This window comes from Lonchura striata, chromosome 5, assembly GCF_050655825.1.
Source record: "Lonchura striata isolate lonStrDom1 chromosome 5, ASM5065582v1, whole genome shotgun sequence".
NCBI lineage: Eukaryota > Metazoa > Chordata > Aves > Passeriformes > Estrildidae > Lonchura > Lonchura striata.
In genome coordinates this window covers 63,174,171-63,189,311 of record NC_140707.1, presented here as the reverse complement: position 1 = coordinate 63,189,311, position 15,141 = coordinate 63,174,171, and the positions used below count along the sequence as shown (strand labels likewise).

Sequence of the window (15,141 nt, the reverse complement as noted above, 5' to 3'; positions counted from 1 at the left end):
CATCAGTCGTCAGTAATTTGCAAAATCAGTACTATTGCATCAGGAATGTTAGTGAAGTACAGAACACAGGCTTTGTGACATAATCACCAATAGTATCCAATAATTTAGAATGTGGCTTGAAGGAGAGCTTTGTCTCCAAATCTACCAGGCACACAAAATCAGGTATCCATACATGCTCCATACATGCCTACACTTGATAGTGAATATGCAGCAGTGCTCAGCTGTTGTAAGTAGTAAACCCCCAACCCTTACTGTTTTACTGAATTCAACTCCTAGAACTTGAGTATGTACAGGGAAAAAAGTGTCAGGTTTATTTCCACACTCACTGATGCTGGGGCTCTATTAAGTTATTTTTCTAGCCATGTAACTTTACCATCACTATTGTTTTTAACATCTTCATGGGAAGTCTAGGGTTTTGTTTGTCTAGAGACTTTTTAGTCAAACTTTCTGCTGTCTGCAAGGGCTTTTTCTCCAAGCTTCTTGTCCTTCTGTATTAGGATCTATTGAAACGTAAGGCTATGAATAGAACAAAGCTCTTAACTATGGATAATAAAAGTTACAGCTGCCACCATACCTCTTTTTCTCCCTCCCAAGTTACCAGTTTTATGTAACTGTTCCTGATTTAAGGGAGCTCTGATGGGCATGACTTTCTCCTGTCACTCTCCAAGTCATGTAACTGTGTGTCCTGGTTTTTTGGTCCCATCCTAGAAAGAGACCACACACATTTCCACAGTTTCTAGTCATCTTAAAATGCTCTTAAAACAAAGAGCACAACTAGAGAGTGAAAGCAACATTTTTGACTTGGTGAAAGACAAAGTGTCTTGTATAGCTTAGCTGGCATAGGTATGATGCTTGATTTGTACATATAACTTCAGCTAAGAAGCACAAAATTAAGCATTTATTCTGGGAAAGTGTAAAACATTATATAACGTCTAAACCTATAAAGAAAACATGTTTTGTTACAGTCATAAGGAAATATTAAGATGAGGGAAAGTTTAAAATATCAAATCTGAGCTGTCATAATTTTGTAACAAACACCACATAAAGTAATTTATAAGACTGAACAGTTATTCTGGGACCTTATTAATGTTCCATGAATCCAGGCTTTTCCATGCTCATTCTCTCAGCTTTCCTATGCAGCTGAGATTTACATAGCTATAGAAATATATATGCTATATTATATATATATATATATATATATATATATATATATATATATATATAAATTATAATTTGCATTTGTTAGTAGTGGGATTGTCAACTTTTGCTGTAATAAATATATTCTTTAACAGTAAGTCCCTTTAGAATTCCTTTTGAGAGAAATGACTGACAGTTTTCACAGTCTCTGACACATACTTCAAGAACTATAAACTTTTAGGGGAAAGAACGTGTACACGCAGCCCATGGTGGTCCATGCAATTATTGCTGCCACCTGCAGTTCTTCAGTACAACTACATTATATGAGATTGATTTTGTTCTTTGCCTCTTAAGTAGCTTCTTCACCAGAAAAATATTTCTTCTAAGTGACTATCGATCCTATTTCTAGAATGAATCACCTTTTTTTGTGACCTACAGATTTTATGATCACTTTAGCTTCCAGTAAGCAATGAGAAAGTACAAAAGAACACAGCCTGGGAAATAGTTTTAAGAAAACATGAAGCTTTGCTCAGACAGATATCAATTCCCAGCTTTACATTTCATTATGATAACACAGATTTTACATGCATAATTCCATGTGTTAAAGCAAACGAGACATCTATTACCACATCTTTCTACTTACATCATTCTTCTGAAATCTACTGTTAAGCAGTTTCAGTTGGTGCTGTTTTGTTTTCCTTCAGTAAACCCTGAAGCACTGAGATAACATGGCAACACTGTCTCAGAACTCAAACAAAATTAATTTTAAAGCAATGCTATAAAAGCTTTAAGGCTACAACACCAAACACTTAGAAGTTAAGTTAAATGCTGGAATTCAAATACTCTATGCAAACATTTTTTAATTTCTTTGTGGCTTATAAAAAACAAAAAAAAATCTTCAGCAACACAGAAAAAACCTGTGATTGAATTAAGAATAAACCCCAGTTTTCCTCTGCGTTATTTCAACACTTTGAACATTAAATACCTTCCTTTCAGCTTTTACTTTGTTCATATTATAACTTTCACAGAGCAAGGAGTTCTATGAAATTGTGTAATTAAATATTCTATTTGGATGCAAATGTATACCGAGACCAAGCATGGGATTAATCCTTAGGAAAGCAGGAAATGCACAATGGAGACTTTCTGGTGAGGAGTGTCCTGCTGGTGAGTTGGGGTCATCTGTCCCAGCTGTGTCCCCTCACTGCTCCTTGTGCTCCCAGCTGCCTTGCTGGGGGTCAATGTGAGCAGCAGAAAAGGCCTTGATGATATCCAAACACTGCTCAGCAAATAACATAAACATCTCTGGGTTATCAACACTGTTTGCAGCACAAATTCAAAATATAACTCCATGCTGGCTGCTGTGAAGAAAATTAACTCTACCCCAATGAACACTAGCACAATCTCTTGGTTGAAAAATGAATCTACCTTGCTCAGAATTTCCTCCAAAATTAACTCTGACACAAACCAAGTTAGGAACCAGCCTTTTTTTTTTTTTTTTTTTTTTTTCCTTGCCTAAAATGGAAGCAATACAAAACTGGGATCAGCTAAAATAGAGTAACCATAGGAACAAAATGTCTATATTTGCTAGCCTTCACTGCACAACAGAACAAAAAGAATACAGGTTATTCACAAGTCATGAAGAAAATATGTGTTTTACACAGGAACAGAAGAACTCAGATTAAGCAGAGCTGGGAAAATTTAAGATGGTTTGGTATGAGATTACATTCTCCCAGTGCACTTGTCAAACAACTCTGACAAAAGAAATCAGTCTACTTTAGAAAGCTGAATACCACAACCACAAAAGAGAAAACAGAATGATGTGACTGCAGATTAGACAGTACAAAGACATGTCATCCTGCAGACACATGCAAAACCTTCCATAGGTCTCCCCATGCTTGAAATTACATATATCCGTAAGTCTGAATCACTGGACCCACACTAATTGAGACATTAGAAAGGAAAATACTTTCTTAAACATCTTGAATATTATTATAAAAGTGGCACCCTTAAAATTCTGGACACCTCAAAAGGAGAGCACACAAGTAAATTTAGTAGGATATTGCTGGATATGCAAAATGCTTGGACAGATTTTCATATATTGCAATACTTAAACCATTCTCTGAAGTACAGAAGTTACTTTGGTGCAAATACATGTTAGAAAGCATTTCCATCAATGGAATCTGAATGTAAGAGGGTTTCAGTCTAAAAAGCACATCCTGTAGTATTTATACTATACCATGATTATTTTTTTAATCTAAGAAAAAACATGAAAGTTACATAATTATGCCTGAGTGTAATGGCCACGCTTTATTAGGACTGTGGTAAAGAGGCATTAGGCTGCTTTATGGAAGCAGACAACCAAAGCAGCTGTCAGATCACTGAAATCACAGTCACTGTGCAAAGAAAGGAACTTGTCATACTCAAGAAAGCATTTTGGTGCACAGGCACTTCATACAGGCACACAGGTTTGAGAGAAAGGAAGAGAAATGCATTGAGAAGCACCCCAAAATTTAACTTGAAGACAGTCAGAAAACAACCAGCCAAATTAAGTGCCAAGAAGATGACCCAGACATAAGTGCAGAACTTTCAAGGCTGAGTGCTGGCTGAAATCCAACTTTTTCAGTGGTTTAGAACAGTGAGCAAATCATGTCACCCTTACAGTGTGATTTCTCCTGTGGGCTGAGCAGCAGCTCATTTCTACACCCTTTTATGTTGTTGTTACCATGATTAATTTTTCCACCTGATTAAAATAACCTGCAGGATCCTGTATTTTGGCCAGCTGCTTGGGTCAGAGCTGGAGCACCAGGATTGAGAAGGGCAGAGTCCTTTAAGACATTGCACCAATGCATGGACTGATCTAGATACTGCAGAAACTGCGGTAAGGCAAGCTGTAATTTTAATTCCTTGGTGTTCCTGCATGTTTTACATGTGTACTTAATGTATCTTCTTGTCAGAATACTGAAAACACAACGCTACAACAAAATCAAGCTGGTGGATCCCAATTCATCCCAATAAAATCAGATTTGCTTGTCTGGGTTAAAACTGCAGGATAACTAATGCAAAGGACACGAAGTTCAGCATGAGGATTTTTGATTAAATATGTTAATGGACCTAAGTATTGGAATATCTAATTCATGCCAGCTAGTCTATTTCAGATGCTCAACTTGGAGAAGGGGAGGTTAGGCAACTCAAACTTCAATTCCTCAAAGGCAGACAGATGTTGAACTAGATGGAAGTCTGGGGCACATCTAAGGGCCAAAAGAAAATGGAAAGGAGTTGCACCCGAGATGAATTTTTGCAACAGAAACAGTCTTTTTATTCCTCAAATAAATAGCCATTCTTTAGAGCAAGGAGATTTGTCTAAATTCATGCTTACATCAGTGCATAATTTTAACATCTAGTTTCTCTGGGTATTTATATCCTTGAAAGTGGATCAGCTCCAAGAAGAAAGTTTTAGAAGTCTGGTCTGGAACGCATGGGATGCAGATCATTCTCCTGAGATGTGGAAGAGCTGCATTTAACTCCCTGCTCCCAATCAGGTCATTCAGGATATAAAAATACCCGCCCTGCTAAATGGTGCAATCACAGAGCTGCTTGGTATAATGAGATGTGTGTATTCAAAGCCTTTATGCAGGATATGTAAATGTATGTATGAAGGTGTCTCTTGCGGTGCCCTTTGAACATCAACCAAGATTTCCCAGATGAACTGGCAAAGGCCACGTTCAGGCTGAGAATCCCAGCGGGTTTCAGGCTTTTGGCTGTTATAAACCCAACAGCACTGGCCTATACCTCATATCTACTATTAGCACTTAAATCCTTAAGTAACTGCATAGCTATGTAGGTCTGCTGAGCCGCTTGGCTTCGGTCCCACGGCTCTTTTTACCCTGTGCAAGTGCACAGACCGAGAGGCAGAATTTTCTTAAGTCGCAGACTTAGACCTGCCGCGTGAGAACCGGCGTTGTTTTCCCTGAGCAGGCGAAAGGCGTTACCACAGCATCCCTAAGCCGTGATTCACCCGGCTACGCCCGGCAGCGCGGCCGGACCCTGCCCGGCGAGCAGCGCAGGGGGAGCGGTGCCGGGCTCCCAGCCAGGGACGGCAGCAGCGGCACCCCCGCACGGCTGCGCACCTCCACCTGCGCACACAGAGCCGCACACCTCCACCTGTACTCCCGCACCCCGCGCGGCTGCGCCTCTGCACTCCTCACAGCCACGCAGCTTCAATCCTTAAGTAACTTAAATCCTTGAGCTCGCACAACGACACCTGAGCACCCGCACACCTTCACGTCCGCACCGCCGCACACCTGCGCAGCCACACTCTGGCACCTGCACCGTCACACACCTGAGCGCCCTCACACACCTGAACCCCGAACTCCTGCATCCTCACACACCTGAACCCCGAACTCCTGCATCCTCACACACCTGAACCCCGAACTCCTGCACCCTCACACACCTGAACCCCGAACTCCTGCACCCTCACACACCTACGCGCCCTCACACACCTGCACCCTAACACACCTGCGCGCCCTCACACACCTGCACGCCCCACTCCTGCATCCTCACACACCTGAACCCCGAACTCCTGCACCCTCACACCTGAGCGCCCTCACACACCTGAGCGCCCCACTCCTGCACCCCCACACACCTGAACCCCGAACTCCTGCACCCGCACACCTGAGCGCCCTCACACACCTGCGCCCCGCGCCCCCCGCGCCGCACGCCGGCGCACCGGCCACGCAGCAGAGACAGGGGTTCAGAACGGGGAGACAGGGTGATCGCCGCCCCGCACCCCAGCCCGGGGCCATTCCCGGCAGGCGTGGGGGGGCACCCCGAGTTTTCCAGGCCCTTCCCTGCCGCTCAGCGGAGCGGGGGGAGAATGGGGGGGGGGAGAGACCCCGGCCCCAGCCCCGCCCCCTTCTAGGACGTTCGGAGCGGGCTCGGCAGCGAGTGACGTCATCCGGCACCCGCGCAACCGCCCCGGGCCCCGCCCCTTCAGCACCGCCCCGCGCGGCCTCTGCGCATGCGCATCCTCCTTCCCCCTCCCTCCGGAATCCCGGCCGAGCCAATCGCTGGGGGCGCAGCGGGGCGGGGCGCGGGCAGCGCGCGCGCTCGCGCCCATTCAGCCGCCAGCCCCGCCGCTCCTGTCGCGGACGGCTGCGATTGGCGGGGAGCGGCGCGGCCCCGCCCCCGGCCGGCTTGTCCCGCCCCCGCCTCGCGGCCCCCTCCCCGCGCCCCCCCGTGCCGGCGGTGAAGGTTCCCGATGGTTCTGGAAGGAGGCGGGTCCCGCCGTATATAAATCGGGCGGGCTGTGGGGAGCGCGCATTAGAGAGCCTACAGCGGACGTGCGAGCTGTGTCGCAGCGCCAGTGAGGAGAGCAGCGCCCCTTCCCCCTGCCAAGGTGAGCGGTGGAGGCAGCAGCCGGCGGTGGATCGGCGCAGGGAGTATTTTCCGTCCGACCCCCGGGCTGGCTGGGGGCGCGGGGCTCGCTCGGGGTGCGTGGGGGGTGGGGTGCGCTGCGGGAGCCGCGTGGCGCTGGCCGTGCTTCCCTCTATCTCTTTAGATCCTGAGAAAGGTGGTTGGGGCGTACAGGCTGGGTACGGGTGAAAGGGGGAGCGGCGCTGATGATTGTGAATCTCGTTCAGAAAGTCGGTGTTCCCGCAAGAATAGCGGGGAGGTGGGGAAGCGGCGCGGCTCCCGGGGGGTTCCGGCGCGGCAGCGGGCGGCCAGGGCAGGCTGTGCCGGCCCCGGGGCGCGGCTGCAGCGCCCCCTCCGCCCGGCAGCGGCAGCCTGCCGAGCCCGAGCCGGGCGCGCTCCGGGGCGGGCGGGCGATCCGCTCCCAGTGAACGGGCCCAGCCGTGAGGGCGCAAGATGGGGGAGCGGGGTGGGGGGAAGGAGTCGGGAGGGGGAAAAAAGCAGCGGCGGCGATAGGGGGAGAAATAGGCAGTAGAGGGAGAGGAAAGGAGCAGAGTGCCGGGAGGGAAGGGGGGGAGGGGGGGCGGGAGAAGAGCGGAATGGCGGAGGCAGAGAAAGGGGGATGGGGAGAAAGCAGCGGGCAGGAGCGGGGCTGAGGAGATGGTGAGGCAGCAGCGGGCTCGGGGGCTGCTCTCCGCAGCGCTGTGGGGGTGGGGAATGGGCGGGGGGGGCAGGGAAGGCTCTGGCAGTTTCTAGAACGTCCGGCGGCCCCGGCGGGCGCCGCCAGGGGGCGCTGCGCCGCCGCCCGCGCGCTCGGGCGCGGTCCGGGGGGGCGGGGCGGGGCCGCGCGCCCGCGGCTCGGCGGGAGCGCGCCCGCGGCTCCGGGAGCGCGCCCGGCCGGCGGTTGCGGGAGCGCGCTGCCGCCCTCCCTTCTGCCGAGATTGGACGGACTGCTCTCGGGTGAAGTCTGCCGTCCCTAAGGTTTCGCTCCCGCACGGGGGGCAAACGGGCAGCAGGTACTCGGTGAAGAACGAGTATTTATTAACGTAAATACTCCTCCAGAGAAGCGAGTACGGCTGGGCGCTGTTGGTACATAAGTTGGGAGGAGGGGGTAGCGTTTGCTGGTGGAGGTAATACACTGTGTTTGCAAGTAGGGGGAGGCGGGTAAGAGAGATAATACAAATAATAGGTTTTAGGTAGTTCTGTCAAATGGGAAAATAAAGGTCGTATTATTAATCCGTAAATAAAGGGAAAAGAGAGGAAAAATCCTGCCTTGCCCTAGGTGATGCAGTGTAAAGTGAGTGTAAAGCGAGCCTATATTAAAAGTCTTGTCCTTAAAATTTCTGAATCGTTACTGGATGGAAATAAGATCTGGAAAGGGCTTTTTTCATGTGTGTGTCTTTCCCTGGTGCTGAAACCGCGTGGTTAAAAAACTTGATCTCAGAATGCCGTTGTCACTGTCTGTAAGAGGATATGTTAAGTAAGCTGTTGCGGATGGAATTTCAACTCCTCCCTCTCCTTTCACAGATGCCGGAAGCTGTGCAAACTCAGGACCAACCAATGGAGGAGGAGGTGGAGACCTTTGCCTTTCAGGCTGAGATTGCTCAGTTGATGTCTCTGATCATCAACACTTTCTACTCCAATAAGGAAATCTTCCTCCGTGAGCTGATATCCAATTCCTCAGATGTAAGTACCAAAACTATCCTGGTTAATTCTGACAATTAATGAGATTTTTCTAGGAATAGTCAGGGAATGTTAGAGCCTCTGCTGACTGAATGAAATAATGTTCCTTCTTTTCACAGGCTCTGGATAAGATAAGGTATGAAAGCTTGACTGACCCAAGCAAGCTGGATTCTGGAAAAGAGCTGAAAATTAACTTGATTCCAAACAAGCATGATCGCACTCTAACCATTGTGGATACTGGCATTGGGATGACCAAAGCTGACCTGGTCAACAACCTTGGTACCATTGCTAAGTCTGGCACCAAGGCTTTCATGGAAGCCCTGCAGGCAGGGGCTGATATCTCCATGATTGGTCAGTTCGGTGTTGGCTTCTACTCTGCCTACCTGGTTGCTGAGAAGGTGACAGTGATCACCAAGCACAATGATGATGAGCAGTACGCTTGGGAGTCCTCAGCTGGAGGGTCCTTCACTGTCAGACTGGATAATGGTGAGTGCTCAGTGTTTCTGCTTAGTGACACCTTTTAAACACATTTGGCAATGGTGTATAGTCTGCCTTGGAAAAGACACAAAAGAAATTAATAAAAGTAATGTGTCACATCAGGCATAGGTCCAGGTCATATCTTGCAATTTGAGTTGGCATAACTTGATATATATGGAATGCCCAGGTAAACGGTGCATTAAGCTTTCAAAGTTTATACATGGTGAAGTATTTGTAAGATCTCAACAACTTTGTATGCAGAGTCTTTAAAGACTGAACAGAGTAGACATCTTCTGAACCTTGTTAGAAATTTACACGAAGTAAACTTGAGAAAGCATGACCTAGGTTGTTCCTATAAACAGAAGTTTCATTTTGCTAAGGTGAAAAAATGGCTGATAGAGCAGTGTGGTTTTTTAAAGAGTTAATCATTAAATCTGCTCTCTTACAGCAAAGTAAAACTTGTAAACTCCTTCTAGGTGAACCTCTGGGCCGTGGAACAAAAGTCATCCTGCACCTTAAGGAAGATCAAACTGAGTACCTGGAAGAGCGGAGAATCAAGGAAATTGTGAAGAAGCACTCTCAGTTCATTGGCTACCCAATTACACTCTTTGTATGTACCTTGCTTGAAATGCTCAATCAGTATTACCACTTCTTGTAGGAAGGAGCAGTCTGTATTTTTTGTTGAGTTTTAGTTATTTCAGATGTTACCATGGAGGAAGAAGCTCTGGGGGGAAATGTAGTTCTGTTACTTAAAATAGTATTTCACAGGACTACGTAAAGAAAAGGTTTTTGGAGCCAGTAGTGTCCGTTTCCAAACCCTTAATTAATCTAGGTGTATTGTTACAAGTCACTTACTGTAATAAAACTGAACAGTAAGAACTTGGATCATAGCATGTGAAACACCACCACTTGTTGTCAGCTCCTATAATGAGAGTCTTTGGAGTGTAGTGGGGGGAGAGCTTGACACCATGTTCCTGAAGTTTTCTGGCTTTGTGAGGCTGCAGGGGGGTACTTTAGAACTGGTACTTAGAAAATTCAAGGCTTCTGCAATTAAAGTACTGATACTGTTTTGTAGGTGGAGAAGGAGCGTGATAAGGAGGTGAGTGATGATGAGGCTGAGGAAAAGGAAGAGGAAAAAGAAGAGAAGGAGGAAAAGTCAGAAGATAAACCAGAGATTGAAGATGTTGGTTCTGATGAAGAAGAGGAAAAGAAGGATGGAGACAAGAAGAAGAAGAAGAAGATTAAGGAGAAGTACATTGATCGGGAGGAGCTGAACAAGACCAAGCCTATTTGGACCAGGAACCCAGATGACATAACCAATGAGGAATATGGAGAATTCTACAAGAGTCTGACTAATGACTGGGAAGACCACCTGGCTGTCAAAGTAAGTTTGTCTCTCAAGACAGTTGTTGTATTTGTATATACATAGAGTGTAACATAGCACTGAAAATGGAAGGTTGCTTAACATGCTGCTGAATTGTGAACCATTGTGCATTGGTGTTCAAATCTGGATGGAACCTGCACTCATGAGGTGCCTTCCCAGTTAATAGTTTAGTTACTATGTCTAATTAAACTAGAAAGTAGGTTATATATAAATAAAAAACCTCATCAGGTTTGCAATTTGAAAAGGTTTTGTGCCTTTTTGATGGTGGGAAGTGCTATAAAAACACATTTGCTTTCTAAATCTCAGTATGCTGTGTAAGGAGCTGAATGTGTTCTGAATTGGTTTGCAGCCCTCAAAACTAATTCAGTGTGTCTGAGGAAAGTGCTTGTTCCTCACCAGTGTCACAACTGTTCTGTAATCTCATCTCTGGTGGGTTGCAGTTGTATTCTGCATTTGAAGAGTTACTAAGTGATTACCACAGTGGAGCCATGCAAACAGGCTAAAATGATCGTTTTGTTTTCTCACAGCACTTCTCTGTGGAAGGGCAGCTGGAATTCAGGGCTCTCCTGTTTGTCCCACGGCGTGCACCCTTTGATCTGTTTGAAAACAGGAAGAAGAAGAACAACATCAAACTGTATGTGCGCAGAGTTTTCATCATGGACAACTGTGAGGAACTGATCCCTGAATATCTGAGTGAGTATAATGCTGGGGAAAGTGTTCCTTGAAAAGTTAGAAGAACTGCTTAGCTATTCTGTAGTTAAGTTTTCCTTTTGTGTATAAAGAAGTTTTGAAGGGGGAAGATTTCAGTTCTAAACAGCTGTTGAGCAGTTAAAAGTATTGCTTAGTTTGTTTACTGGAGTTGTATAGAAACAAATGTAGTTTCTTATGGGCAGAGGCACATCTAAGTAGAGTGAGGGGTGTAATGTTTGTTTGAGACTAGCAAAGGTAATTCTGTTTTGCAGATTTCATGAGAGGTGTGGTAGACTCTGAGGATTTACCTCTGAATATTTCTCGTGAGATGCTGCAGCAAAGCAAAATCCTGAAAGTGATCCGCAAGAACTTGGTGAAGAAGTGCTTGGAACTTTTCACTGAGCTGGCTGAAGACAAGGAAAACTACAAGAAGTTCTATGAGCAGTTCTCAAAGAACATCAAGGTTTGTGGTCTTTCTGCTGAACAGTGCAGATACTTGCAGTTTCAGACTGTTGTGCCTGAGCTACTAAAACTACCACAGTTCAGTACTTAGGTGAAGGAATCACTTCAAGGATTTTTCTTCTGCTTTTTGTAGCTTGGCATCCATGAGGACTCGCAGAACCGCAAGAAGCTCTCAGAACTGCTGAGGTACTACACATCTGCATCTGGTGATGAAATGGTTTCCCTGAAGGATTACTGCACTCGGATGAAGGAAAACCAGAAGCATGTCTACTACATTACTGGTGAGTTGGGACCTAAAATGCTCAGAAAGGCCAACACTGCGTGTAGGTTTACCATCTGAGGGATTTATAAATGCTGTTAACAGGGTTCCCAGTTCCCTTGTTTGGCAGGAATGGGAAGTATTCTTCATCTGGGATGCCAGGAAATAAAAATTTGCTTCCAAATCAGTGAAGAATATTAAATGCTGGAGTGTCAGCTTAAACAGCTTTGAGTGTCTTTTGGGTTGTTGGAGCCCTTTTTTTTTTTTTCCTGTGGTTGGGACATGAAGCACCACAGCTGGTGCTTAGGCTCTGTAGAAGCTGAACAAGCTGGTGTTAGTGCTGAGGCTCACCTGTGGTGGTGTTTGTTGCAGGTGAAACCAAGGATCAGGTGGCCAACTCTGCTTTTGTGGAGCGTCTTCGCAAACATGGGCTGGAAGTGATCTACATGATTGAGCCTATTGATGAATACTGTGTGCAGCAGCTGAAGGAATTTGAAGGCAAGACCCTGGTTTCTGTAACAAAAGAGGGTTTGGAGCTTCCAGAAGATGAGGAAGAGAAAAAGAAACAGGAGGAGAAGAAAGCAAAGTTCGAAAATCTTTGCAAGATAATGAAAGATATCCTTGAAAAGAAAGTAGAAAAGGTAAAAGTAGTACTAGGTTTACTTGTGTGTAAAAGTCAATCTAAAAATCAATGTGGGGTAAATCAGTTGTACTTGTTGAAATGCTTTAATTGCAAACCTGTGCTTTGTATTCTCTCTGCAGGTTGTTGTGTCCAATCGTTTAGTTACTTCTCCATGCTGCATTGTAACAAGTACCTATGGCTGGACTGCCAACATGGAGAGGATCATGAAAGCGCAGGCATTAAGGGACAACTCCACAATGGGATACATGGCAGCAAAGAAACACCTGGAGATTAATCCTGATCATTCCATCATTGAAACACTGAGGCAGAAAGCAGAGGCCGATAAGAATGACAAGTCTGTGAAGGATCTTGTCATCTTGCTGTACGAGACAGCACTCCTGTCCTCTGGCTTCAGCTTAGAAGACCCTCAGACACATGCCAACCGCATTTATAGAATGATCAAACTTGGGCTGGGTAAGTTGCCAGATCTGTCCTGACTCCTGTGAACTCAGGGTTGTACCAGTCTTGGTCCTGCTTGGTAGTGTGGAAAATGAACCCTCAGGTGGCTGAAGTACTGTGGAGATGAAAAGTTTGAGGTGTGCTGTCAGCATTAATGGGTGTTTGTTTCCTGCACAGGCATTGATGAAGATGACACTGCTGCAGAAGAAGCCAGCCCAGCAGTCACTGAGGAGATGCCACCTCTTGAAGGAGATGATGACACATCACGCATGGAGGAGGTGGATTAGATCAGTTTACAGGAACTCATGAATGTTTCCTTGGCTAATATGAATAAGTTATATTTTGTATATTATGAATGTTACCTGCCAAAAAAAAAATCTTTGACACTTTGTCTGCATTCCCTCTTTATATTTATTTTCGAAGATGTTATACCTTTATTTTTGTTACATTGCTTTTTCAGCTGATGTGAGATAAAAACGCCATTGAGGGAATATTTTCTTTAACACTGTACAACCCTAAACAGGCAAGTAAGGAGTAGTTATTTTTGTCTGTATTAGCTGGTTGCAGGTGGCAGGGTTTTTGACTTATTCTTAATTGCCAGAAATGTGGAAAGACGTTAATGGGAAGACATCGGGGTGTTCAAGTTTGTTTAGTGTTACACAGCTCTTCAACTCCTAAGTGTCTAACATACAGTACCTAGTAACTAGGTATCTAGGAGAGCTGAATTTCTTGGGGAAGCTTTAATCCTTCTGCTCCTAACAAGGTCTTGATGTTTAAAGTTGTTTTTTATACTGTTCAAGGATTCTGGATTGCACTCTACCATAGAATAGAATCCACTGTAAATCTCTATTGTGACTTATGCAACTCTGCATGTACAGTTCAAACCTAGAACTGTAAGAATAAAAGTGTTAAGAATTGAGATGGTGTCACTGACTTTTCTGTTCACACTGAAACAAAACTGCTTTGCCCCTGCCCCACATGCTCTGGATCCTGAGCTCCAGCTGCTGCCCTCAATGTATGAATAGGGGTGTGCTTGGTGATCCCACTACAAAACCAGTGCCACACCAGAGCAGAAGAAAGGGTCTCTGGAAAAGTGATTTGCTCTGAGTTGGGGTATAATTCATGTGGATGGTTCAGCAATTGTTCTGAAGTCTGGGTGAGTGGAGCTGCAGCCCTGTTCATGGTGCTGCTCGAGGTGATCAAGAGCTTTTACCTGAGAAGTTGCCAGTAGTACATCACACAGCCTGCCAGGGAACGAGGTGGTTGTGCTGCTTTCTGTATTCCTTGGCATTTGTCTTGGAGTAGAAAAAAGAATTCATAATAAGCAGCTCCATCCAGCAACTTGACCTTGGTGCTTGTTGGGGGCCTTTCTGTTGACTTCAGGCAGATTGTATTTGGTACAATGTCTTAAATCCAGCGAACTGATTCGAGAGGAGGAGGGGTTCAAGAGAAATTCTGATCTGCTTACCCTGCTGCTTTCCTGTGTCCATTTCTGCTCCAGGATACTGGGGTGCCCCAGTGTAAAGCAATTGGCATATATATGACAATGGTGTGTTGGGTGTTCTTATTGCAGTAAGGTGAAAAGTTGGAGTTTCTGGTCCTAACTCTATTTCACAGGTACCTAAACTCAGTTTCATGCAAACTAATTAAAAGTAACTTGCACAAGTTGTGCTTTGTAAGATGTTTATGCTAAAGTAGCACTTGGGGTGGGGAGAGGCCAGCCCCTGTTTTGTGGATACACTGCAAGCTGAGGAATTCAAGCTGGTTTTCCTATATGTCAGCTCGCTAGACTGAGGTGATCAAATTGGCTCCAAATATGAATTCTTCCTCAGATGGATAAAAAAATCAACTGCTTCAATGCTGCTTATACTATTGCTGAAAGCTGAATGTCACAAGTGGGGTATTTGTGTTCCACACCTCACATTCTGTATTGTGATAAGAAATGTTCAAAATCATTTCACGTTACGGTTACCTCATAAAAGCCTGCAAAAGACTGATGTCTGAATGTCAGTGAAAGCAGCACTGTCAAAGCAAGGACATTTCCTTGGCCAGTGAGGCAGGAGCTGTGGTTCCCTGTGTGTGCTTTGATCTCAAGTGTCCTGTGCCTCGGCAGGAGCTGTTTGCTCAGCCTGGGGTGTCAAAAAATCAGATTCAATAGTATTGCATCAAAACTAAGGTATGTGTGGCTTGTGACTAAAATCAATTCTACCAGATCTTCCATAATGTGTAAAAAATGGTGAAAATATCTTTTAGTTCATAACACTGGGTTTTAAAATTTACGGTGATAATGCTGAAGAACTTTCCACTTGGTCAGTGATGGCACAAGTCAACCTCTATTGAAAACGAATATATCTCTAAGAGAATAATTGAGGCAAAACTTGCGTGTTACCTCCAGTATTTCTTGCCCTGAGGACGTGCTGGGTGTTTTTGAGTCATTCCCTGCATTACACTGAGCAGCCAGACCACAAGAAAGCGTGGACTCAAGGAAAATCAGAGCTTGCTGGGGCTGACACAAGTTCTGTGCAGGGCCCAGAGTGACAAGGAGAAGCAGAGCACTGA

At 45.5% G+C, this 15,141-nt stretch overlaps 1 protein-coding gene across 1 annotated transcript; it reads left to right on the top strand.

Annotated features, from left to right (window-relative positions):
* Positions 1-6,453: 6,453 nt before the first annotated feature.
* Positions 6,454-13,501, top strand: HSP90AA1 (heat shock protein 90 alpha family class A member 1). Its single transcript, XM_021541388.3, has 11 exons — positions 6,454-6,532; positions 8,074-8,232; positions 8,349-8,715; positions 9,183-9,316; positions 9,782-10,090; positions 10,618-10,783; positions 11,053-11,243; positions 11,376-11,523; positions 11,874-12,142; positions 12,264-12,597; positions 12,760-13,501. Exons 2-11 carry the CDS (start codon positions 8,074-8,076, stop codon positions 12,867-12,869), a joined length of 2,187 nt encoding a protein of 728 aa, XP_021397063.1. The 5' UTR covers positions 6,454-6,532; the 3' UTR covers positions 12,870-13,501.
* Positions 13,502-15,141: the final 1,640 nt, after the last annotated feature.

What these genes read in the sequence shown, in the direction of transcription:
- HSP90AA1 (XM_021541388.3), top strand. Translation starts at nt 8,074, where the DNA reads ATGCCGGAAGCTGTGCAAACTCAGGACCAACCAATGGAGGAGGAGGTG. An exon ending in CACTGTCAGACTGGATAATG is followed by an intron (nt 8,716 to 9,182) that starts GTGAGTGCTCAG and finishes AACTCCTTCTAG; the next exon opens with GTGAACCTCTGGGCCGTGGA. An exon ending in TTGAAAAGAAAGTAGAAAAG is followed by an intron (nt 12,143 to 12,263) that starts GTAAAAGTAGTA and finishes TTCTCTCTGCAG; the next exon opens with GTTGTTGTGTCCAATCGTTT.